Source organism: Parasteatoda tepidariorum, chromosome 9 (assembly GCF_982258835.1).
Source record: "Parasteatoda tepidariorum strain Cologne lab strain chromosome 9, Ptep-v5.0, whole genome shotgun sequence".
Lineage (NCBI taxonomy): Eukaryota > Metazoa > Arthropoda > Arachnida > Araneae > Theridiidae > Parasteatoda > Parasteatoda tepidariorum.
The window spans coordinates 36,342,451-36,369,811 of NC_141763.1; the positions used below are offsets into that span (position 1 = coordinate 36,342,451).

At 30.2% G+C, this 27,361-nt stretch overlaps 1 protein-coding gene across 4 annotated transcripts in view; it reads right to left on the reverse strand.

Moving 5' to 3' along the window:
* The window catches only part of ci (transcriptional activator cubitus interruptus), a 98,075-nt gene that overhangs the window by 10,767 nt on the left and 59,947 nt on the right, over positions 1-27,361 (reverse strand). Inside the window, exons 1-7 of one of the 4 annotated variants that reach the window (XM_043045726.3) lie at positions 19,849-20,168; positions 7,023-7,152; positions 4,866-5,065; positions 2,612-2,731; positions 1,676-1,867; positions 1,005-1,153; positions 638-859 (exon numbers count right to left, since the gene is read on the reverse strand). In XM_043045726.3, coding sequence (XP_042901660.2) covers positions 638-859; positions 1,005-1,153; positions 1,676-1,867; positions 2,612-2,731; positions 4,866-5,065; positions 7,023-7,152; positions 19,849-19,861 — 1,026 coding nt within the window. In that variant the 5' untranslated portion in view covers positions 19,862-20,168. 4 annotated transcript variants of the gene reach the window in all.

The following is a 27,361-nucleotide window of genomic DNA, read 5'->3' on the forward strand; positions in this document are numbered from 1 at the left end:
ATGGAATTATGTTATGCATTCTTATACAGTGACACCATTTTGTTTCTCGCATTTCTTCTAACTTATTAAGAAAAGAATTCACACACACAAAATAATTAAAACAATTAAAAACAAAACTTCCAGTGGCTGCATTTATAACTTTATGCTTCCGGAACTGGTACCCCCTGAAGACGTCAGCTGCGGTTGTCGTTTTCTTTCATAATTTTCATTTTTTCATTGTTTCTTTTCTTTTTTAACTTATTTTCTCCCTATTTATTATAAATTAAATTTAGAAATTGTTTGGAAATTAAATAAACTGTTAATGAGTACACAGCTGTTAATGTGAACAATTGGCTATGTGGTAGCTGGAAGCCAACCCAGTTTTAGATTGATGATAATGGGTATAAGCTTTTCTAGGTAGTAAAGGCGGCTTGTGAGCAATGCTAAACTCATTTTAACAATCACACCTTTTGTAATGAAATTGTAGAACATTGTGAATTATGGCCAAAAAAATAAGCCCTTTTCAAAATTATATGGCTTAAAATTTTGAAGGTGAAAAAGGCATTAAAACATCAATATCAAAATAAATAAACATATATCACAGCCATTTTCTTAAGTTGAAGATTAAAATAAAACTCTTCATATAGCAATAACTTACTTGAACTAATTCCTCTTGGGTCATAAATTCTTTTCCACAACTTTTCCAATGGCAGTTAGTTTCAATAAAGTCCTCTGGTTCATCTTTTGGGTCACCTCCCCCTTCTTTGTCATCCGTCGTGTCACGACGCATCTCTTTCTTAATTTTGATACCATGGCTATCTTCACCTTCAACTGTGCTACTCACAATATTGCAAGCAGTTTCCCGACCTCCAGAATCAGGCTATATATAAACAAAATAAAGAATATTACAATTCCATGGATTTTACATTCACTTATCGTAAAACTATTGTACGGGGAAATGGTGATATAAATTAGTCAAGTAGAAATTTCATAAAAATAATTAAATTTATATGTTTATAACTTACCATATTTGGTGAAAGAAGGGATGAGCCGAATGGATTACCAAACATTCGAGGTGCACCAAATGGAGAAGGCACACCAAATGATTGTTGTCGAAGAAATGCAGGATGTAAAGGATACTGCTGAGGTAAACCAAATGTAGGACTAAGTGTACCTAAAAGTTATCAGACAATATTAATTAATTTATTTAAATAATCCAATCTGATAGAAAATTTCAGAATTCCTGTAAATGCAAAATATTAAAAAAGAAACTTCCATTTGCATTAATTTATAGGTAATTTCAATAACAAAATGGTACACATTCTAGTTTAAGATGAATAATGATCTCAGTTGAATACAATTCACAGCTGATACAAGTTACAAGTGAACCAAGATGCTAAGCCTTTAACATGGTGAGTATCCAAAAAGTTAAGAATACTTAATATAAAATGTTTCATTTGGTAGACTATTTTAGCTTTCATTTTATGTTTTATCTCATAAAAAATAATAACACATCAATTACTGTTAAGTTGCATGAGCAATAAATAATACATAATACATGAAATAATATATGGTATACGAAATAATATAAATATCCAAATATCTGCTAATATACACTAATGAGTCATGAAGTAGTTCTTGTACTTTACACCAATTAAATGTTTACGTAACAAACAATATGAATCTAAATATTTACCCGCTGATAGATGACCATAGGAGCCACTGGCACTAGAGCTTCGAGATCCATGGGTGTATGATGCTAGTGAATTAGGAGAAAATCTAATCATAGAATCCAAAGCCAAGGTATCAGATAAGTTATAGGGAGAAATCGATAATGCTCTCTTTCGCCCATGGCGTGTCTCAGCACGTGGACTTGCTAAGTGAGAAGCTAGAAACATAATCAAATCAATTATTAAAATAATTTTCAAAATCAATAGAAAAATAAAGCTTCTTAAAGGACTACTTGTATCAATATTTGATTTTCAGTAGTATTTAATAGTCTTGTTTTGTATTTGTAACTTATAGTAATTATTTAACAGGATTAGGTTTAGTTGTAAGCACTGAATATTAGATAGGAGAGATGTTAAAAAAAAGTCTTAAAATATCAATCAAATTAAATCATGAAAAAGGAAAATAAAGCAAGTTAAACTATTTTACACATAGAAAAACATTTAAAAAATTTACATATTGATCTTAATTGTTTTTTTTTTTTTTTTTTTTTACTGAATATGTATATTGACAGTCCAATAAACTGCTAAGCATGTGCATAAATCAAATTTTAGAGAATAAAATAAAGTTTAGAAATTTAACTTTTTCTTAAGTTTAGGAAGTCAGAAATTCAGCAAAAAAGTAGAAATAATCTCTTGCCTGATATTAATTTATAATCAGTGCTTTTAACGTATCTCTTTAGTCTTCAAACATTTGCACCAATTTTCAAAGAAAAATTGTGCTCTAAAACACTTTGCTCAAGTTTTTTGTGCAGCCTAAAACTAAATCTATTCCATTAAGCTATTCATTAATGATCTGAAATTAAAAGTGCATGCATGCAATTATGCAAACTGTGCAATAGTGTTTGCTCCCACTACATGCAGAAGTGGAGTGTTAGTTGTTAAGAAAAACAATTTGAACTAACCCTCACGTCCAAGAACTGATTCACATCCAGATTGCACATGATTAGAATAATGATCACCCATCATATACCTTTGCCCCAGGGCAGCCATTTGTTGCAAATATTCAGGAGAATAAGAAAAACCTAATATTCAGTAAACCCAAAGTAAAAGCATGAGTGTAAATTTAGATTGATTTAAAAGAATTTAAATAAAAAAAAACATCTTTATTTACATTGTAATATGTACATTTAAAATACATTAGTCGAGTCAGGAGAAAGGTTTTGGCTTATAAATGAAAAATTATTAAAAAATAGAAAATCACGGATTTGCGTTAAGTAAGTTTACCTAGTTCATGATTTTTATCCATACAAAAAATCATTATCTTACTGAGGGAAAATTTTAAACAAGGTTTTAGAAAAATTAAAAAATTTTCTCAAGAAAGGTATAAATTGTTCTGGTGCATTAGCTGATCGACAATTTTTTTATTATAAGAAAGAAAATTTTTGGTATGCTGGGTGTATAAGTCTAACAATGAAAGAAAAATGAAAATTTCTATTTTATCGTAAAATCTTTTTTAAAGTGTGGAATTTAAAACTTTTTGATGCAGGTAAAGACTATTTTTCAGGGGATTCAGCAGATGAGGATGAAATATAATCCATTGCTAAGTAGAATGACATTACTAATCTAATTGTATCGAATTCAACACGTATGATGTTTTGGAATCTAAATGTATAACTTTATAGTACATTTTAAATAGTACTATAATAGTTAATTTTTTTTTAAATGTAAAAGTAGTGTTACCAAAAAAAAAACTTTAAATACAATTAACGATTGTCTAACCATAACCCCATGATTTTCGTAAAATTTTTAAGTTTCGAAAAGTTGATTTGTACACTACTTTAAATATATCTCAAAATAATTATAAATTTATAAAAACATTAAAATATTGATCAAAGTTTTGTTCTTTAATAAGCAATCAAACCTGGATGTGAATAGTTCAAGTTTCATTTGAAAAATATTTTAAGGCATTCTAATGTACACTGAAAATGAATATTTTATTTAATTACAATAATAGTTACAACGGTAAAATTGCTTTGTTTACATACTGGATATCCGATTCAATTTGAGTTATTTTTATGCTTGTAACAAAAATGGTATGCATGATATAAATATAGATATACTAATAATAAGAGATATGATATAGATATATACATAAATACAGAAATAAATTTCATGTATGCAACAATGGATAAAGTAGCATAGTCATACAAATATTTTACCATAACATGTTTTTTTGCCCATCTTGAAATAGCTTAGGGAATTTTATAATATCATTCAGAAAATTGTATTTATGTCCCGTGAAATTATTTATGGCTGTTTATTAACAAAAAAAATCTTTACAGAAAATTAGAGGCCTACTTCGGAAATTCCACGTTCTGCATATTAATAACAGAAGATTTCATGTTCAAGCCCATATGTTTGAATTTAGGGGGGGGGGGGGGCTCATGAAAGAAAACGACAAATAGCTTAATGAATTAAAAAGTTAATGAAAGGAAATTTTATCTATTTAAATATTTTTAACTTAATTAGCTGAAACACTAATTAATTTAAATTAATTAAACTTTTAATTATACATGATTAATTAAATACGCATATGTTTCATTAAGCATATATTTTCTAGGGGGGGGGGCCTTCGGCTCTCCCCTACGGGCGCCCATGTGTTCAAGTAAAAATATGTGTGATGTTTTATGAAACCAATTGAAACACTATCAAAATTTAAAAAAAAAAAAATAAAAAAAAAAAATAAAAAAAATAAAAAAATTTCAGATTTAATTTAAAAGTATGTCTTGAGAACTACAACAGTAATAATTGCAACTGAAACAAAAAAAACTATCTAAATATGTCTCAGCCTAATTTCAATATTTAATGTTAACAAATAATGATAAAAATTTAATATAGGTTGTTAAATTTTTTAATTGAGTTATAGATTTTTCAACAAAAAAAAACTTATGTTCTATTTCACTTACTCAACATATCTTTGCATTAGTTCAATTGTTTAGATACAATCCATTTATTTATTTTGCCTTAATTTGTAAAAATATTGCAGTAGAATTGTTTTTTTTTTTTTTTCCATCCCCTAAATAAGATGAAAAGTTATCTGCTCTGTTCCACATTTCCCCCCCTTTTTTTTAGGTACTTCGGGTATCATAGACCTAGAAATACTTAAAAAAAAATTTTTTTTTTTTAAAGACGAGTGTAAAAGTAATCATAATATACCTCTTCCGTCCATGCTGGATACAGGTGGGACAACAGGTAATCCAGCTGCTGCCATTCCATACATATGTTCCAGATAAGTAGGACTGAACCGATATGGGAAGTGTAAAGGACTATCCATAGGTCCACCAGCTACGGCGGCTCTACGTTGAGCTGATACTCCCAACATTGAGAGATCAGACAAGTTCGGGGCTGCAGGATTACTGGAATATAAAAATATCACTTATAACAAAAAGATCACCTAATCATAACCTGAAGTGCATAAAAATAATATAATATGACAAATAATAAAAATTGAAAAAAAAAAAAAAAACATAAATATTAGGATTGCAGAATAACTATAGAGTCATCGACTATCAAAACGTGTTAGAACTGTTAGATAGTCGATGAAACTAGGAGGCATTTCAAGTAACCATCTTTTAACTGTTCTTTGTTTAATCCTGCATTCAAACTGACTTTATGTTAATTTTGTCTACCTTACTAGTGATTCAACAATTTTGATTGCATTTATGTTCATTTTTTAAAAATTAAGCTTAAATATAAATTAAGAAAGCAAAATGTGGTCACTTTTCAATGTTGGCTATTAATTGATATTCATGCAAAGATCTAAAAATATAAGGCAAAGAGTATAAAATGTAAAAATTTAAAATATAACACACTATACTATAAAATATTTAAAATCAAAATTTGAATTTTTTCTATCTGGAACTAATTTTATGTTTGGAGTTGGTCCCCATGGCTGAATCGCAGCGACATGGTGACATTGTCGCAGAACTTTATTGAGCTCTTGCAGAAAGACTTTTCCCTTGGAAAGTAAAATTTTTTAACTTTTCTACGGAAATTTACACGTAATATTTGAATCATGCATTTAGATAATCTATTTTTATGCGCACAATTTATGCCAGTAGTATCGTAAATCGATATGACGTTTCGATTGCACTTTCGGCAGTTATTGATATTGATTTTCACGTGGTTTTTTAAATATCCCGAGTCGCTTCGAACCATATCGAAAATTCGAACCGTGCATTTGAGGTATTAATTTTTTAAGACAATAATTCGATAGAATTTTTGACAGTTATTACAATTGATTTCTGCATAGTTTTTAAATGCGATATTTTTTGTACGATATTATTTATTACAACAACCTAATCTCGAAACGAAACACGCGTTTGGGGAGTCCGATACGCATGATTTCGTGGTCGATCTTTTATTCGGGAATTACAACTGCGGATTTCATGATTTTTAATTATTTTTTATTGTGAGGACTATTTACAAAATGCGAAGAAGTAAATAATTCGTGCGTCTTCCTTCTCCAACAAAATGCGAGAATATACAGGCCCGACTTAGCCTAGTTGGGGCACGGGGCAGAAACTTCTTAGGTCAGACGAAATATCGTTCTGTCCATTTTATTGATTTTCTGACAATTCTATGCCCTTCATGCCGAATATAGTTTTCTGATTCTTAACTTTATCATCTAACTGCGAAAAGTTTATATCCTTGCTGACATTAGGGCGGAATTCAGCTAAATTTTCGCGATTACTACGGATCAATTAAGTCAATCAGAAGCCTGCATTTTTGTTAACATATCGCAATTTGCGATGTGTAAAAATACGGGATTTTAATTGGCCGAATTTGTCCATCTTAATGGCGAAAATTTAGCTCAATTCAGCCCTAGAAAGCCATGGATTTACGAAATATAGATTGTGTTCATACGATAAATTGATGAAGAAGCTAACATAAACATGACGGATTTTACAGTATACTGATATTTTGTTAAAGTTCATTAAAGAAGGATACATAAAATGAACTTTCCATTTGATTTGGGGGGCCTGGGGCAACTGCCCCGTATGCCCCTGCCTTAGTCAGGCTCTCAGAATATAACCCATAATATTAGAATCAAATTTATGTTGAATTAAAAAAAAAATTATAAATTTTTTTTTGTAAATAGTGTATTTTGTTATTTTAAATTAGTAACATATATGTTTGTTATTATTAAAAGTATCTTGCAGACAGATATTAATTAGTGCTAGAGAATTTAGTGGCAGAAAGCTCAAAAAATCCTGCCATATGGGTAAGAATTTTAATCAGTTTGTACGTTATTAAGTTATAAAACACAGTTCCAAAAAGAGTTCGTATTTTGTAGATATGGAGTAACATTACCTAGCAGCACCATGATGAAGGGGGTGGTGTAAACGTGAATCCCAAAAGTAGCGTCCTTCATGAGTTTGGTGGTCTACTGGTATTGGTCCATGCACAGCTGCAAAGGCACTAGGAAACTGAAGGGGTATACCTGAAAAGAATAAAAATATATTGAATTTAACTCCACGTAGCTATTATTTGTTTAAATAAATAATAAAGCTTTGGTGTCTTAAAGAATATTACACAATATGCCATATCAAAAAAAAAAAAAATTTAATAAGGATGCTCGTCAATTCATGTGTTGTCATATTTAGTAATAAGAATGCAATAAAGTTTTGTGTATTAAAATCAAATCAAATGCCATGCAATCCATAAGAAAATCTTTTTTCTTCTTACTTTTTAAGTTTCAGCAGAGAGAAATAAAACAATTTTCGCTATTTTATAATGCAAAGCAAATACTAAAATGTATTAATGTCCTAGAAGGATAGGGGATTTCAACAATAATGAAAAAAAAAAAAAAAAAAAAAAAAAAAAAAAACGTATTCGATCTAGATCTTGTGGTCAACTTATTCTTCAAACTCTCTTTGGTGATATGAAATTACGCTTTCCAGTAAATGTGCTATTTTTTATAACTGTGGAATATATAACAGTCGTTGATAACTGTTAAGTTTTATTAGTAATAGGAATGTTTCTTAGCAGTAAAAGTTGTTGGAAATAAGGAGGCTGCTGATTAATGTGTAGTCATATCTAGTGAGAAATAGTATTAATTTAACTTTCAAAATCTAAAATATTCCAAAATTGATGTCTAGAATAAAAAAATAAAAAATTAAAAAAAAAGAAGAAAAAATATTAAATCTATATCTTGTGACCAAGGTTATTCTTCAAACGCTTTTTGTTAGATGAAATGATGCTTTTCAGCAAATGTGCAATGTATGTTGAACCTATAACAGTTGTTCATAACCATTAAGTTTTGTCCATCTCTACTTTAAACGTTTTTTTTTCTTTCCTAAAATTATTTAAAAAGTTAAGGCCACTAAATTGCTTGGGCTCTTAAAAATACCTATGCAAAAATCCAGAAGGCTGGGCGAGCTATAGACTTTTATAGCTCTGGCGTCAGAAATCAATAGCTAACTAATCAATAAAACGTTCTTATATTGTGGTTCAAGGGTACTAACATGAATTACACCAAGTTCTACAATAAATCAATTTCAGAAGGTGCAGCATTTTAAAATCTGTTCCTTAATAATAAACAAGTTAAATTGAGCCATTTTGAACAAACAGCAAGGCAAAGAACGATGTCAAATGACGCTCGAATGTGTTCATACGCCCACCTCTTGAACACTCAGTTTCAGGCCTTAAGGTGAGAGAAATAAATGAGCAATTCAATCGCTTATGTCCCACCTACCCCGTTGAGATTTATTTGTTTCGTGCTGCCATAAAAATAAAGGTAATGCGAGGTTTAGAACGATTGAAAAAGAGACGGAATGAAATGACATAGGAGTTCCAGCAACCACTTTTCAAAAATGGCAGTAATAATCAGAGATGTTATCGCGCTATTTTAAAGAGGGCAGGGGAAAAAATAGAATAGCTTATAAATGCTCACAAAATAAGATGATCGTGAGCTAGAAAGGAAGTATCACAAGGATGGTCTTTAATAATGATTCTTTATACATTTAGTTATTTTTTGCAGGCTATAATTAAGAAAAGATATATTATTTCGACAAGTCAGGAATTGTCATGATAAAGCTGTTCGGAAAGAAGATTCTCTTTTTGGGGGAACATGCGGTGGTTAAAATAATGTAAGATTTCATTCGAAGTTCTGATTGCTAAAATAATCTGAAACCTATTTTCACTTGTAAGAAGGCTTCTTGTAAAACAATAAGAAGTCACATAATTATTATTTTTTAAAAATAATTGTAGAAAAAAAGAAAAGGTTGAAGCAAAATATCTAAGTTGTTAAGAAAATTCTGAGTGGTGGGGAGATACAAACCAATCGCATTTACAAAATAATAGAACATCGTATGGAAATATATAGGTGGTTTTAATTTAGTGATGCCGTTTTAAACTCCAATTGAAGTAGTAGTACGATTGCAAATTTGTTAATTGTATGATTGCAAAATTGTGACGCCGTTTTAAACTCCAATTGAAGTAGTAGTATGATTGCAATTTTTCTGATTGAAGTCAGTGGGTTAAAATTAAAAAGTCACGCTTTTATTTGTAATAGCCGGTCTTTATTGTTTTTTTTTAATTATTATACTACAAAATTAATATACACATGTGTAAATTTATTTTATAGGTAACTAATCAATAAAATAATAAAAAATTTGTTTGATACAATGCATCAGCTGTTAAGTATTACCGCAAAATGGAATAATAAATAATCATGAACGTCCTCGGGTTTCACTCATTGAGGGGTTGAAATTAAACATAAAAACAAGCCACAAAATTTCTTGAAACTTTTCACATAAAAAAAACAACTTAATATCTGCTAAATAACTGCATTATTATTTACCGGTACATTAGTATTAACCGGGTCCTAATTAGCTGCAGGAACAAGAATTCGAATGTGCAATTTGAACTTCATGATTCGAGCAATTTCTTTTATTAATTTTATTTAAAATTAAAATAAAATTAATAAAAGAAATCACTTACTTTTACACTATTTATCTCTCATTTAATGGTATTTTTTCCTTTTTTGTTTCACTGCTTTCATTTTTTAATTCGCTGTGATTTTATATCGCGTGAAAGTAGTTGAAAATGCGGGGGAAAAAATCCTTGTATAAATTTTTTTCTGCAAAATTTATTCAACTTCCTGACTTTCTTGAATATGTCCCCTCTTTTAAAGAATAAAAATATATATAATTACTTAGTATATACTATTTATTATTGCAATACCCATTAATATTTACAAAAAATAAGAACTTCAGTTCTAAAATGCTGAAAGCATTTATAGCTGAACTAATAGCTATAATACTTTTAATGTCATTTTATTAAGGTTAAAAGCTCCATGTCAAAGAATAAGGACGCGCGGTCCACATGAATGTAATGTATACTTGAACTGTATCTTAAACGTATACTTGATAATAATGTATACTTGATAATGTATCTTAAACGTTCCGAGGTCTTAAATTTCCATACGAAAATACTTCATTTTATCAGGTACAATCGTTATCAGGTTCAAAATAGCAACCAAATAAAAGCAATTTTAAATCCACAACATCTTCATCGACTATTCAGAATAATTATCAAACTCTACGGGCAGCGTAATAAGCTTTAATATCTTAACATTAGTTTTAAATAATAAGCACTCATCCATTTATGAAGCAATCACTCATCCTCAGTTCTTAACAGCGTGGGGTAAGTTCATGTGCACCATTCCATATTGCTTTTATCTTCTTGGCTTCCAGCTTGGTGAGCGGTATCTAATTCCGAAAAAATGTAATCATATCTTCAGGTACCAATCTTTCTGGCAACCCTAGAACAACTTCTGACAGATCATATCCATCACAGCATGTTCACAGCAAAAGTGCTTCAGGACAGAAGGGGGGAACAGAAAGATAATGGGGGAAGGATCTTAATAACAATTAAGGTCTGATTGGACCAGTGTATGCAGGTGCGCAGATCACGTGGTCTCTCTCGGCGAGATCCAACTGTGCAATTACGCTTGATAAACACGCGATAACCCCTCCCAAACTAGAGAGGAAATATCTATCAAATTACAAGTTTATTTATTCTGGACATAGTCAATTAAATAGTTCAGCAACTGATGATGAGCGTACGTGTCCTCCTGTAGTGACAAATGTTTAGGACCACCATTGATTGGGCGACGCTTTCGGATGTCACGTCATGGGTTGAGGTGGGTGCCAAAGCTCTTTCGGAGTTAACGAAGCGAAAAACCCATGCATTATGATCGTATTGTTAAGGTAACTCATTAGATAAAAGACGACAAACTACTGATAAAAAGTTACGAGAAAGACTAAAAAGAATGTGCTTAATGAATAATTTTAGAAATAGTCACGTCGTACGACGAAACAAAACTTTTAATATTCTCTCCGTGTGTATCTAAAATTGCGTATCAAACGTGTTACACTTCTTACTTAACACTTCTGTTTTTAAATGCGATACAAAGCAATTATCTGTTTATGATTTAAAACATGATCTACTTATTAACATTGACAAACGTAGATTTGAATTTTCCCTTTTCGAAGTTTATTAGTTATAAAGCCAAATGAAATTTAGGAAAATACAAAATACATTTGGCTTTACTCTCATTATGGTATGGGTAAAATATATTGAGTTTACTATATCAATTTTATGGTATTTTTTCCAATACTATAAATTGAAATTAGGAATTGAAATTGACATAAAATATGAATTTCTTTCAATCGCCTAACCATTTTTAACCCTATTCATAAACATTCGTCTCACAGACCTCGCGAAATATGTTAACACTAGTAGCTTTTAAAGAGAAGAGATAGAACTTTTAATTATTTTCTAGATTGTTTGACAAATGTTCATGAATCCAATACATGTTTATGAATCTATAGTTAATGAGAATTTAAAGATAAATTACAAAGCAGTATTAAATATCGAAAATCAAACTATCAACCACTAGAACGGCGAATAGTTAGGTCGGTTCTCATTTAAATTATATTATCACATATATTACATACCTTTCAAATTATAAATCTACAGATTTATCATTTGAAGAAAATTGTAATTGAAAGATTGATTGAAAGAAAATATAATTGAAAGAAAATCTATAGATTTGTAGGTATCTATCCTCTTCACTACCCCGATCCTTTCTTAGATTCTAAACACACGCTATAAGAAAATTTATGGATTTACCCTCCCTGAAACATTCGTGGACGTTTCTGAGGATTCTAATAAATGCAGAACATGTAAGTTATTTGGGTAGAATTTTACATAAACAAGAGTGATTTTTAGAAAAATGACGCTAAATCTATGTGCACGAAAACATATGTAATTTTAAACTATTATAAAATTCAGTCATTTCGAAAATATTTTTTTTACCTTTGACTAAGTAGTCATGTAATCTGTTTGAAGCTTTTAAATCTATATTTACTTAATATTTAAAAATACAGCCAAGAACACGCAGTCCACGTATGTGTGCCTTAGTATGCACGGCGAAATTTATGACAGCGAAGTAGTCAAGTAAAATCTCATAGGATTATGCGTATTTAACTTTATATCTTCTTAGTAATATTATGAGTATTTTAGTAAATTGTTTTATATTAAGGTAATAATTTTGAAATTTTATCCTCACGAATTATTTTTTTTTACAATTAGAATTAGATTTTTTTTCAATAATTATTTATTTAGCGTGGTTTGCATAGTCAAAATAGTTCTGAAACTTCGATTTAATGCAGTATTGCATTGTACTTACATAAAACTTCGTACTTTAAATTTTTTTTAAATACCTATTAAATCTATTTATCATTGTATTGAAATAGACCTTAATATAGTAGTATGCATGCTTGTTCCTACTTTAGGTGCTATTCAACTGTTGAAATATTTATATACTTTTACTTAGTTAAAACCTGAAGTCCACGTACGTGTACGTAACATTATTAACCCCTGGTAGTATAAAAATTAGTATTTTGCTTATTTTATTAAGATTTATGGCAGGAATATAGTAATCCGGAACTGTAAAAAAAAAAATTTGCGAAGTTCTTTTATGCTTTAGTAGTGAAGAGGCTTCAGAACGCTTGAAAAGTGACCATCTCTTTTCTGAAAACTGAAAGTCTTTCTAGTGTTTAATAATTTTATACACCTCACTATTAGAATCGTCAACGTTGAACTGGGACAATAACTTAGGCAAAAATTTGTTTAAACTTTAATCACTACTAGATCAAAGAAAACGACTCCAATAAAATAACTGAGTGCCATCCAATTTATGTTATGCCATCCAATTTAAATGTTATCAAAATGTACGCTTCACACAGGTAGATATTATAGAATGTTCTTTAAAAAAAAAAAAAATAATTTAATGGGAATTTATAGAGAACCCAAGTGCAATAATTGGAAATGAAATGTAATAACTTAAATTCTAGCATAACCAAATCAGTTCTTTTTAGAATTTTTTTTTCTTTTCTGTAGCACTTACAGCTATGTTGTTTGACATTAGAAGAACCAATAACAGTTTCAACTTACCATAGATTCATAAAGTATCGCACGAAATCTAAAATTTATTAATTTCACAACTACTTTGTGAAGTTACTAATATTGCAAAAGAGGATCCCTTCACAAGTAATTTAAAAATAAATAAAAATTAACCCTGAGTTCAACGGGAGTCAGCTTTCTCCAGCGACTCACGATGCATGAACGTAACTCAGCATTTAACATCAAACAATTTCTTTCTAACTTCCTTATATTTTTCAATCAGAGTGAAATGTCTGATAACGCTGAGCAAACATTTTAAATTTCAATAATTGAAAAAAAATTTCAGCGATAACAATAACTTGAAATAAAAGAAAATAGTTGGATGCTTTGGATTATGCTTTAAAATTTATAAAAAAGAAAATGTAAATAAAAATTAGAATATGTACAACTGTAACGTATGTACAAAAAATAACTAGAATTCATCATGCGCAAAAAAAAAAACTGAATTTCATTATATAAGAAATTTAACAAATGAAACCGAGCTAGAAACTATACCAATGTGCAAAGTTATAAGATCGCAAAAACTTTGACAAACACGAAAAAATTTTGGGTTATTAGGGAAGTTAATTCCCCCACCCAATTAGAAAAATCCATCGAAAAACCTAATGATTAAATTCTTCCTTCTCAAAATTTACGATTGAATTTGAATGGAACAAACGCTGGTTTTCAGCACAAATGTTATTTAACTGCATTATTAATGACAACTTAGATATATTGCAGTTCAATAACAAACAAATTTAAATAATCCCGCAGATACATCAGAATGTGTTACCGTTGGCTCGTGATTTGCTTGCCTCCCTTTAGAAGTTGTTAGGTCCTTAGGTTAAGAACAGAAGTAAAAAAAAGGTTTTATATGTTATAAAAATTATTTAGACAAATATTTGCTGCTTGATATGTTATAATCAAGCAGCAAATAGCAATAACAATTATTAAAATTTATCATAAATTTAATTTATCTTGTTTGAACGCTTTTGGGATTGTGATTGACTATATGAATTAATGATTTGACTGAACACTTACAATAATCTATGAATAAGTTACCTTTTTGTTCTTAAGAAATAATACTAAATTATCGTGACGAAGATGTGCCAAGTTGTATTGTATCATTTACAATAGTTTTAGTTCAAGATAATAAGATGAAAAGATATGAAAACATGTACGACATTAATATCCAGCTTTTACTTACAGTATTATATAATTTAATATTTCGTTTAAATATAGTTTTTAAAATTTACGTCTTCAATTGTGAAACATTTTAAACAAACATACTGATATTTGAATCAGGGAGCGGAGTTATTCCCCAGATTTCCTGATCAAGTGAAAACATAATACATACAGCATCAATCGACAATCTTACTATCGTGAACAATTATGATCATTATAAAATTTAAAAAAGAGAAATAATAATAAATTAGGAAGTAAGCTTATTGATGACAGCTTTGAAATTTGCGCAAAGTTACATTTCTGAATATTTACTAAAGTTGGAACAACTCCACCCAATCTCAAAAAAAAAAAATTGCGCTTCGATTTTAAAAATTAAATTCGTATTTTTAGCGGTCATATAATCTACTGGAATTCGGTTCTTAGTATTAGAATCATTTTAATTATGAAAAAAAAAAATGAGTACGTTGAATAATTTGTTTTGTTAATGCGCAAAATAAAATGGAGTGGTTCACAATAAATACGTTTTTACAGTGGATAACTGTTGCGGTAATGTTCCTAACGAATACATGTACTTACCGCTTAGCTTTTAAAAGAAAATAATAACTTACCAAATTAGTAGAAAAAGTGCCCTAACTAGAAAAATTTACTGATGCATGGTTTAACATTTGATAAATGTGTTGAAAACAAAGCAATTTTTACAGGCTTGGTTAAAGAGGTCAACTATTTTGAACCCAGCATTAGGTCTCTTAGAGCCCTGAAATTTTTATCAGGTGTGTTCCAGAATATACTGTATTATTTTTAAAAATTAAAATATATTAAAAGAAAAACGTATGTTTAACTTATACTTAAAACTTACTGAACTACAGAAATGCAGGTTATCATCAAATTTTCGTTTGGAAAAGATAAATCTCCGTACAGAATATAAGAAGATTAAAAATATTCCATTAGGTTCGAATGTTATCGCAGCTCCGAATGCTTTCCTGCGATGATTCCTCGTCTAAACACAATGCATTTTTACGCTTACTAAATGTTGTTACTTAGATATTTTACAAACATTTGCTAGTAACAATAGGAAACGTATATACTTCAAACGAAAACATACTTCAGTTTGAAGGCAAATTCTCAAATTTGCAACTAAATATAATTCATACAAATCTTCCATTCCATAGAAGTTATAGTAAAAATCAGATCTTAAGGAATCAAAAACGTCTCCATAAAAATTGATATAAATACAAAACAATAAAATTCTGAAAAGAAAAAAAAAATGCAATTTAAAAAAAAAAAAAAAAGATTTTGATTTACAGCAAATAAATAAAAAATCTTAGCAAACGCGCCAAAAACATAATTAAACCCAGTCTGTGTGACGTGATAACTGTTTTTATCTAAGCTTTTAGTCCTATCAACTTGTGAAGTTAATATTTAGTTTAGCGTAATAACATACAGTAGAAACCTATACTTTACACTTGGCTAAATAGGATTATTAAGTTTCTTTCCCCGAATACGAGCTATTTTAAACTAAAATCTATTAAAATATATAAATAATAATTAAATAAACACATGCTATTGCTAATTTCTTCTTTTTTATTCGCGTCGCTGGTTAGACTTAATGACTCAAGTTATAGCTACTACTGACGATTCACGGCTTAATGCCTCCTTAGACTACAAAGAATTGGCTGCATTGAAAATCAAAATTTTGAATTCATGTAAAAACGATATTCGATAGAACTTTTCCCTATTTCTTCTGTTATCACCGTCCAAAAATCTGTTTCTTTTGAAGTTGCAGGCCTGTGTAATGACTTGAACTATCTTTTTTACGCATTTGTTAATTCGTTGGGAAGAGATCCTGCGAATGGCATCGTGGTTGATAAAAATGTCCTGAAATTATGATAGATTGCACGCATGCGAAGAGAGTCGTCTTTAATTAGCATTTTACTTTTGGCAGCATGCCCACACTGTATCAAAATATACTTATAATATATATTGAAATCGAAAAAGATTTTCTAAAAAAGAAAACCGTTAAAAGCTCCTGATATAATTAGAGAATGAAAAGTGAGTATTTCTTCACTTTAATTAGTAGAGATGGACAATTTGAACACATTGAAATATGCATATTTAAATCATTTCACATAACCTTCAGGTGCGTAAAGGTGCTTTTCGAATACTGTCTCTTTCTTCCATGGAAAACGACCAGTACTATTCAATGGCATGTGAAGAATTCTTTTTTTCCTAGAAAGTTGCATTTCCTGTGCACATATAATCCGTTTAAAAGATACCGATATAATTAGAGTATGAAAAGTGAATACTTTTTGACTGGTTTGTGAAGATGGATAATTTGAATGCATTGGAAATGCGTATATTGTAATTATTTCAAGTGACCCTCAGGTGTGTCAAGGTGCTTTTCGAATACAATAGAGTACTGTCTCTTTCTAAGATGAAAAACTTCCAGTACTATTCAAAGATATATGAAGGATTCTCTTTTCCTGGAAAGTTGCATTTCCTGTGCACATCTCTGTTAGAAGAAAGGAAAAGATTCTAACGGGGAGTGGGGGGGGATGAACTGCTTTGTTATGCATAGGGAAATGACAAGTGCAACAATGGTCCCAGATCATCTACTTTCACACCTATTGTAAATGAGTAATAAATAGGGCCACAAAAATTTGGAACTGCCCACAAGTCGTCATTAGAGTATAAAGCTCTTTCTTAACTTCTTGACAACCTGTCATTTTTCGCATTAAGATTCTCAATCTTTTCTAGGAGTATCAGCAGAAAAGTTTAAAAATGCAGTATTTCAATTACGTTCTTTTTTTTTTTTAATAACTATTCAGAATTCATTTTATTCAATGTAGTCTTTACATTTTAAATTTTGAAAATAAAATAGGCGTAAATTCTTGTATTCCTTACAATTTAAATTTCCTTCAACCACTATTCAATAATTTTTTTCGCATGTGTGCGATATATATTATATTTCATAAAATAAAATGACTATCTGAAACTTCGCATTTCTTTTTCCTTAACTGAAACAACAAATAGTAATAGTGATCCAATTAAAGGATAGGTAGGCAATATTAATACATTTTTTTTTATATACATACTTTTATCCTTATATTTAAACAAAAGTGTTTAATAAAAGCTTTTTACCAAACAACTACATATAACAAAACTATATATATACATATTCTTTTTAGAAAAACTATTTCTTTTTAAACAAGGTGTAATGGTTTAACCATCATGAGTAGGATTGCAAGTTTGTCCCGGCGCAAATAATCAATACTTTCTCACAAATCCAAAAATTTCAGAATTGCTACAATTGACGCGATAATTGTTTAAAACGTGATATTTTTTTTTTCGTTACACTTTCACTTACAATTTAATCTGAAATTTCAAAATTTTACAACTAATAAAACGTTAAGGCACTGTCAAAAAATCCTTCTAGAGAAAAATTAATAAGGGTATCATACCTCCAGCACAAAAAGAATACAAAAGGAAAAAATTTGGTTAAGCGTTCGAAAATTATCTGAAAAGAGGATTACTGAGTAAATAATGTTCATCCACAGATAGTAATAAAAGTATTAAGAAGTTAGGGAATAAAACTAATATGTCATATTTACGCTAAATAAGAAAGGAAATTAATTAAAATAGAATTAACCTATATTTAAATATAGGAAATCTCACTAATATAAGTATGAAAATCTTATTAATACCGTATTATCGCTAAACAGAAAATCTAACAACATCCAATGCAAGAGATCTGGTATTTTCCAAAGAAGAAAAATGCTATTTTTTTGACAACTCCAGGTCCCCCATAAAAGAAATGATAAGCATGATACTTGATGCCTTAACGTTGATCAAAAAAGTCCTCTCATAATGCCATTTTGAAAACCATGAAAAAATAATGTCTACTAAAAATGTGGTAAAACTATCCACTAAATTCAATCGCTGAATTGCAAGCAGTTCTGTAACCTGCTGACTTCCCTTTAACAATAAATATTTCATACAATTGTGTTGAAGTCAGAAAAAAAATCACAAAAATCTTTCTGAGGTAGAGAATATTTTCTTAAATAGAGAATGTTACGAAGCGTAATTTTCCAGATAAATCGTAATAAAAGGAGAAAATACAAAAATACTTCATTGACTGCTATGTTTTTTTTTTTTTTTTTTTTGCTTGTGATTGTTTATAGTTTTTCTAGAGTATAATTCCCAAGCAAACACTAAATTATAAAAAAAAAACTAATTCGTTAGAGATTGTTTCAAGGGATTGCCTTGCCCTCCTCTCCGTTTCAATTTTCGATCAAAACAATTCGGAAATAATTTAAATGTTAACCAAACTTAAAATAATGAATTACAGTTTAGAAATGACCAAACGCTTTCACCACAGAATATTACTCACTCAAATAGTATAAAGACAAATTTTTAAGATTCTCACTATTGGAATAGAGATCAATTAACTCAACAATAAAGATAGTGTTTATTATTTGTGTACTGCGATTAGAGTTTTTTTAACTTTTTAAAGAAAGATTTAAAAGGTTTGCAATTTTTCAAAGCACTTTGCTTTTAATATTCAACTTGAAGTAACAAAAGAAACAGCTCAATCAGATCCTATAATTTACGAAGAAGAAAAAAATATTCTCCATATTTAATATTCCATACATAGATTTAATTGCTCAAATATTCAACATTTATAAATCTTGAATATTCACAGAAATACTAATAGCAAATACGGATTTCATATTTTGTTGAGGAAAAAATGCAGTAAAACGAATTTAAATATCATACTTTTCTCATATTTTTAAGGATGGTTTTATAGTACTTAAAGCATTAAATATTAATATTCTGACAAAATAACTGCTTTAAATTTAAACTACTCCAACTATAATTAAAAATAAAATTATTTTGTCATGCAGATTTGCTCTTTATAAATAATGGATTGCATCCATATATCAGTACTACAATACGGCATCTTTTTTTTATATAATTTTTTAATAAAATTGAAAACTAGTAATAAAAAAATTAAGAAATTTATTGCACTTTGCATTTAAGACTAGTAATAATTAATCAACATGTTTTTGCTAACATTCTGTTTGATTTTTTAAAAGGAAATAAAGATAATCAATAAAGATGACCACTGGTCAATGTTTTTAAGACAGGTCTCTAAGAGTATCAAGACAATGCTTACATCAGAGGTGTGATTTTTGGACGTTCTAAACTAATTAACAGAACACTTTGAGATTCACTGTCGTTAAAATTATGACTGATCATGAAGACAAAACAATCCAGAACAGTAATGTTAGAAAAAACGTTTTCAAGTAAAAAATATGAAAATATTGGATAAAATGTTTGCAAGTAGAAAACAAAGTCTGATCTGCGACACATGACAGATCTCTTGAAGACGTGATAATTCAACAAAACTTTTAGAAAGTTTAAAAAATGTTAAATAGAGCTGTCGATCGTTCGATTCTGTTATACATCAAATACAAATGATTAAAATAAATACAGGACTTACTTAAATTAGACATTGCTGATTAGATCTTAAAACAAAAATGCAGTCCAGGGTGTAAAATATCCAAAAGTAATCCAAAGAAATAATCCAATTTCACGCAAACAATGCAACGACATAACTAAACACAATACACAAGATTTAGAGTAAACAGACTACCACTTGTTTACAGGGACACGAAACGTCCTTCCGAGCACCAAGCAAACTAAGAACTATCCCCCGAAAAAAGTTGCCAGAGCGTACCACAAATTTTCGAAGAGCAGAAAAAGCGCCAGAATTGGTGAAAAAAAAACATGCCAAAGATAGAGAACTAGCTGATTGAGGTTGAAAGCGGAGGGGCGTCCGACAAGCGAGCAATTATTATGTTCCAAAACCAGTTCTTCATAATGACTTCATTGCCAAGGCACGGGGGAAAATTGAGTTATAGACGTTAGGGCCATAAATCAGCCAGCAGGATCTCTGGCAAAAGGGGACCAACCTATGACGCCCATTTCTTTTCTTTTTTTCTTTTGTTGGCGAAGATTTCTTGGATTTTGTGAAACAGGGGATACAAGAGTGCTTTGAGGTGTGTACAGACGCCATCCACTTTTTACCCTATTTGACAAAAAAATCGCCTTCACTGTCAAGTTTCTCGAGAGAGAGCGGGCAACCTCTAATTTGAAAGGGTAACAAAAATGTATCACTTTTCAAAGTTAGTTGACAGCGGAAAAGCGAGATTACTTATTTCGGTAAAAGATTATAGTTCCAAAGAATTTTTTTTTCTATTGTAAGTGTTTAGCAACGGAAATATACTTCGGATTCCTAATCACTGGTTGCTACTTAGATTGACTGGAACTCGGCCAACAAAAATTCTACAATAGTTCTTTTCTTAGAATAATACAAATAAGAGTTCTCTGATGGTATAGTAATATTTATGATTGCTTGCCCATGCTAGAAGCAACGCGAATTTTTTTTTCCCTTTCTATATCACATTTTCCCGAAAAACATTCTACGAAGAAGAAAAATAATTACTTTCAGAAAAATAAAAAATGTTTCAGAAAATAACAAAACCCCAATGCAGTCGTTATTAATAAAATATATCAGTTTTCAGCAGAAAAAAAGAAACGCGGGTTCTAAATGATATTTATACTTATAAAATGAAAAAAATCTGACTCCTGAAATAATTTTTTTTTAAAGAAAATAATTTCTTTAAAGAAATAATTTCTCATTATTTAAGTAACACTTGGTCGAAAATTTGACGTTTAATATTAGAGTAATGAAACAATGAAGTTAACAATAAAAGCTATAGTTTCTCATAGTTGTGATTAGTGAATTGGTGAATACATCTATCCCAAGCGTTCAACATAAGACTCCATTTCGAATGTTTCTTTTTTTACAACCTTTAGAATTTTGCTCAGTATAGTTTGATGAATTTTATTTTATTATTGGTGTTAAACAACGAATCCCTGTCTGGTTTGAGACTACAACACTGTTCAACTCCGTGGCAGTGTAATTTTTAATCCAACAGAGAAAACAATGAAACTCCTGCATAAGCATTCGAACAAATACTTGTCCGATTAAGGTTTTTCTTCATAGCCCGCATTTGCGCTACGTGATGAGGAACATCTCTCATAGTTAGCCCGACGGTTATTTTATTTTATAACTGGCGTTGTGAACAGCCAACCCGATTCTGAGTTAACGACTATCATAGTTCAACTCCGTAGCCTTGTATTAGGTGGACAGGAAAGTAATGTCGTTTCGGTGCATTTGATATTTGTTATCAAGATTTTATTTTTTATCAATAATGTATTCACCTTCATTAGTAACATTTTTTCAATGCCGGATCGAAAAAAAAATTTACTGGATTTTAAAACTAATGAATATTTAATGCGCCGAAACGACATTACTTTCCGGTCGCCTAATAATTTTGAATTCAACCCAGAAGACAAGGTAAACTCCTGGTTCAAGCATTGGTAAAAACTAGCCTTCGTAGAGGACTTCTTGATATCACTAACTTGCATTTGCGAAACATGGAGAGGAAAACCAATGCTTCCCATGGTTAATCCAACAGCAAGGGGATTCTAACCCATGATCCGTCTATTACTGAGGACATTTTACGTCAGCGCTGTGGTTAGTGCGAGCTCGGTGCAGAATTCATATCGACCGGCCATCACTGGGATTCGAACCTGGGTTACCTCGTTGGGAACGAGTGCTCTATGAACTCCTGAACTTTACAACAGCACCGTGGTCGATGTGAGCCGCCCCCAGGACCTGAATCTGATTTGCCTCAATGGTAGGGGTAATATTCAATCGGGAGTTTCCGATACATTGTCTTATACTATATGATCGGTTATTTATCACAAATATAAAAAATATGTTTATGCATATATTATATTTTCCGCACCTGCGCCTACAAAAATTATTTTGTTTGCACACTCATACTTCGTTACGATATGAATACATTACACATAAGTTTTATATTTATCAGTGTAAATTTTAGTTATAAACTTAGCAAGTTAAAAGCAAAAAAAAAAGTGCGGTGAAATTCAGTTTTCTATGATTAACGCTTATATTTATGTGATAATTAATCACATTCAATAGCTTAGAGCTCAATGGCAAGAATAGAATCGGCCGTTAAATTAATAGAGAGAACAATAAAAATGAATAAATGTAATTATTTGAAATTATCGTTTTTTCTGCGACCAGAATCATTTTTGATAAAGGGGTACTTTTTTCCAAGTTCGATTTTTCTTTCCGTGATTCGTGTTCTTTGTTCTTTATATTCTCGAATTTACAAAACACTCCAATTTTACTGAACACAGAATTTCAAATAAATTTATTGACTCGCATTACCGAATCTACAAATTTTATTCAACGAGGAAATTTTTTCATTAATTCTAGATATTTGATTTGAAAATTAACACTTATCTGAATAAAATTGTAAACGGAATTATAAAAAAAAAAAAAAAAAATTAAAATAAAAGTGAAATAGTAAAGTATATTTTATGCACAGTGCAGAAAAAAATAAACCAACTAGCCTGAATAAGTTATCATATTTTAAGTTCAGGGGGATGACTTCCGATAAGCTGATTAATTACTGCGAACGATACTTTAAGTTACGAAATTAGACACAAAAACATACTTTCTCTGAATAAACATATCCTTTTTTCTACCCTGGATTTCTGACCTTCAAGCCGCAATCTAGGAAATATGGACCCCATAGTTTTGTCAGGAGAGTGGTCCAAAAATTGAACCCCTTAAGGTAAATTTTAATTTTTGAATATTTCGTCATATCTAGAAAACTTTTTAAGCAAAGCGAAACATTTTTGCACATAATTATAAAATTCGTTTTTCCAAAGATAATTCCATGCAAAAAATAGTTTTTAATAAGTATTCATTATTTTTTTTAAATTATTTTACTTAATAATAGTTGAAAAAATTTGAATTGTCGGTTATACAGTTTTTTGCATTATTTTATAGAAAGCTATTTTACATTACAAAATTTGAGTTTAATTAGTTGAATAGTTCCTGACAAACGAAATTTTCAAAATACGACGTTTGATTTGTTAGAATGTAATATTTATTTATTTTTGTTGTAAATTATGCGTCGGCTGACTCATATGTGTTGAGAGTATGAAGAAAATAAGAAGTACAGTATTAAGCACTCTATTTGTGAAAGAAATAAATAGTTGCATACAAATACACATTTATATATTTGTACTTCAAAAAGAAAAAATATAACAGAGATTTATGCTAAAAGAAGGGAAAATTTAGTTTGCAAAAACCACACTGCTGAGAGTCCTTTTGCCATCAGGCTAACAGCGGGAGTTTTTCGTGGTCTTCCTCTTCATGTAAAGCAAATGCGGGTTAGTTTCATCAAAAAGTCCTTTACAAAGGCAAATTTCTCACAATACTTGATCTAAGAGTTCCCTTGTCTTCTGAATTGGGTTCAAAATTACAAGGCTACGGTGTTGAACATTACTAGTCGTAAACAAGAAACATGGGGTCGGCCGTTCAACGACGATTATAAAAATAAAACAAAATCTCTTACTGAGACCTTTTTTACTGACTGCCATTTAGATCAGAGGTTTCCAATTTCTTTCGGCAATGGAACCCTAATTGAATAACGTTCTTTCAGCGGAACACTTCCCCTAATTTCAGAGATAAGGACAATTGCGAACGTATTTACTAATAAAAGACCTTATTTTAAAAACACAAGAATAAACTTTTTTAATTGTTTTAACAATTAAATCTTAAGTAAAGTTTTTAAGTCTGATATTTAAATTTGTAGTCACCCAATATTTTAATTCGTAGTTCGAAAAACCCGATGGGAAATAATAATGAAAGTTTTAATGCACGATCTTTTTATAATTTATACGATATAATGTTATAAGAAAAATTATCTATTTCTTTTCCAATGGCACTTTAAGGGCAATTGATCATTGATTGGATCTAACTGTAATAAAAAGTTTCAAAGGTTACTGATAAAAATAAATGTCCTCACTTTCGGAACTCCTTTAAATTTTCCACGGAACACCAATCGGGAACAACTGATTTAGACGGACAGTTAACTTTTGCCATAAAATTGTTGTTTTTATGGTAGTCATAATGTTCCTTTAAATTGGTATATCCCATTATATCGTTATTAATTATTAGTTTTAAAATTAGCCGTTAAAAGTAACAGTTACTTAGTATAATTGTCCTTCATTTCTACAGATCCCAAAACATCTAACTGTAATAAAAAGTTTCAAAGGTTACTGATAAAAATAAATGTCCTCACTTTCGGAACTCTTAAATTTTCCACGGAAAACCATTTAAAAATCGCTGATTTAGACGGATAGTTAACTTTTGATGTAAAATTGTTGTTTTCATGGTAGTAACAATGTCCTTCTAAATTGGTATATTCCATTATGCCGTTATTAATTATTAGTTTTAAAATTACCCGTTAAAAGTAACAGTTACTTAGTATAATTGTCCTTCATTTTCACAGATTCCAAAACATCTAACTGTAATAAAAAGTATCAAAGGTTACTGATAAAAATAAATGTCCTCACTTTCGGAACTCTTTTAAATTTTCCTCGGAACACCGTTTAAAAACCACTGATTTAGACGGACAGTTAACTTTTGCCGTTGTTTTTATGGTAGTAATAATGTTCCTCTAAATTGGTATTCTATTATGCCGTTATTAATTATTAGTTTTAAAATTACCCGTTAAAAGTAACAGTTACTTAGTATAATTGTCCTTCATTTTCACAGATCCCAAAACATCAACAGATAAAAAGTGCTCATAAAACTGTTGATGGAGATGCGAGAAGAACGGAGAGCCCACACTCTGCAGGCGACAGAGAGGAAAAAGGAAGTAAGATCAGCGGGGTGCGCGAGCTATAATTATCCCGCATCCCGTAGTATAATCCCCGACATTCCACAGCTGGCAATAAGGGAGGGGAGATCTCTCTTTTTCTCTTCCGATTCACTTAAGTTGGTGATAACACAGACCCCTTATCACTTCCAGAACACTTTATTTCAAGAATTTTGATACCTTTTTAACGCTAAGAGATTGACGCTTTCGGAGATGTTTTGTACCTTCGAGTAATGCTTCTTCTGTAGAAATCACATTCGACAAGAAAGAAAATGTTCGGTGAAAATTATGACAGAAACGGAAGCGTTCTTGAAATGAGATAAAACTAAACTTTCTATATCAGTGCCTGACTTTTCCATATCAGTGAGGAAAATCAGTGCCTGACTCAATGTGTGGAAGAACACACCAAAATCATTTGGCAGAGCAAGTTGAACGGCGCATTGCATCATGATCAGGGGTCTGTCCAGACATTTTGTGAAAGGTCCGTTTTTGTAAAATTGTGAAAAAATTACTCGTAATTTGTGAATATAAAATAAACGTTAAGTCACATTCTTTCAACCAGGGTCCGCTTTTGTGAACTTGTGCAAATAGGGTCCGATGAGGGATGATATTGTAGCTCAACACGCTCCAAAATTGTCAACAGTGTAAAATTTAATACTAAAAACTTTGATGGTTTATTTGAGGCAGTTTTTACAAAAGAAAAAAAAAAGAGGTAGTAATTGGTGTAATAAATGGTGACTGATGCACGTTAAATCTGTCGAGTCGCAAAGTCCTACATGTTCCCATAACAAATCAAAACCTCTGGGGGTACTGATCCAGAAGTTTCCTTGTCCTATGGGTTGGTTAAAAGTTACAAGGTTAAGGATTGGTTGAAAGTTAAAAGGTCACGGAGTTGAACATTAGTAGTCGTAAACGAATATTGGGTCGGCTGTTCAACGACGTATAAAATAAAATTAACGTTGATTTTAAATTATTTACTTTAATAGAAACACGTTTTTAAAAATTTACTATAAACAAAATAATCACGTGGTTTCAGATAACTTTAAAGATGCTATTTTGGTGGTGTAATATTCCTATATTATCACGTTAACGTGGTTCATTAAATATATCTGAGAAAACGAATAAAAATACTTAAGCGCGGGCTTAATAATCTCTTTAGATCAATCGAATATGGCTATAAACTAGCAAATATACTCATTGGTGTTAGCAAATATCACTCATTGATGTTATCTTAAAATTTCGGGGGAAAAAGAATTCTCTATTGTTAAACTTAAAACATAGTTAAAGCTTAACAAATCGGAAAATTCCATTTCGTTTTTCGCTCATCCTGCTCTAGCGGTTCGTGGTATAATGAATGATGTCGCACCGGAACGAATCATTGTGACATAATTCATTATATCGTTCCACAATTTGGCAAGTATTTAGCCAAATTTAATCTTTTTTAAGTACTGATAACTCGGACTGGCCATTTGGGGTGTCAAGGTAATTCCCATTGGTCCGATTTTAATTCCGGTCACTTTTCAACCCAACCATTCTGGATCTCTAATATAACTTGTTTTTTCTCTTTCTGAAAATCAAATTAAAATAAACGTGAAATCGAATTCAACTATAAAGTGATACTTGTAGATAGCTGATAAAAATTCAGATGAATGACTTTCTAGTTGATATCAGATAAAACTTTGCAATTTTCCAATTCACACGTGCTATATATTATAATAAATAGAAATCTTCATTGACTTTTATCCCCGGTTTGCAGATGATCGCTTGACCATTTTGAAGGAAAGGCTGTAAAGATATCAGTGTCCCAGTAGGGTGCATTTCATCAGAAATATTTATCCTACATCTATTTGACAAGAGTTCTAGAGTATTTAAGCCTATCTGCTTAATCCGATTTGTAAACCAAATCCGTTAACACTTTACTGGGTTAATCTTTCAAGGTAGAACCAACTCTCGAAAAAGAAACACATTGAAAAATTGCTATAGCAAATGTATTTCAATTGTTGAAATAACTGATTTGAAATATGCGCAGAAAATGATACGATACGCTTAAGTTTTAATCTTTGATACTACAATTTTAATTATATTTAAAAAAAAAAAAATTAAACTTAAATGGCGATGACAAATCATACAAAAATGCCTGAAGGAAAAAAAATATCGCAGTTAATTGTTTTTTAATTAATT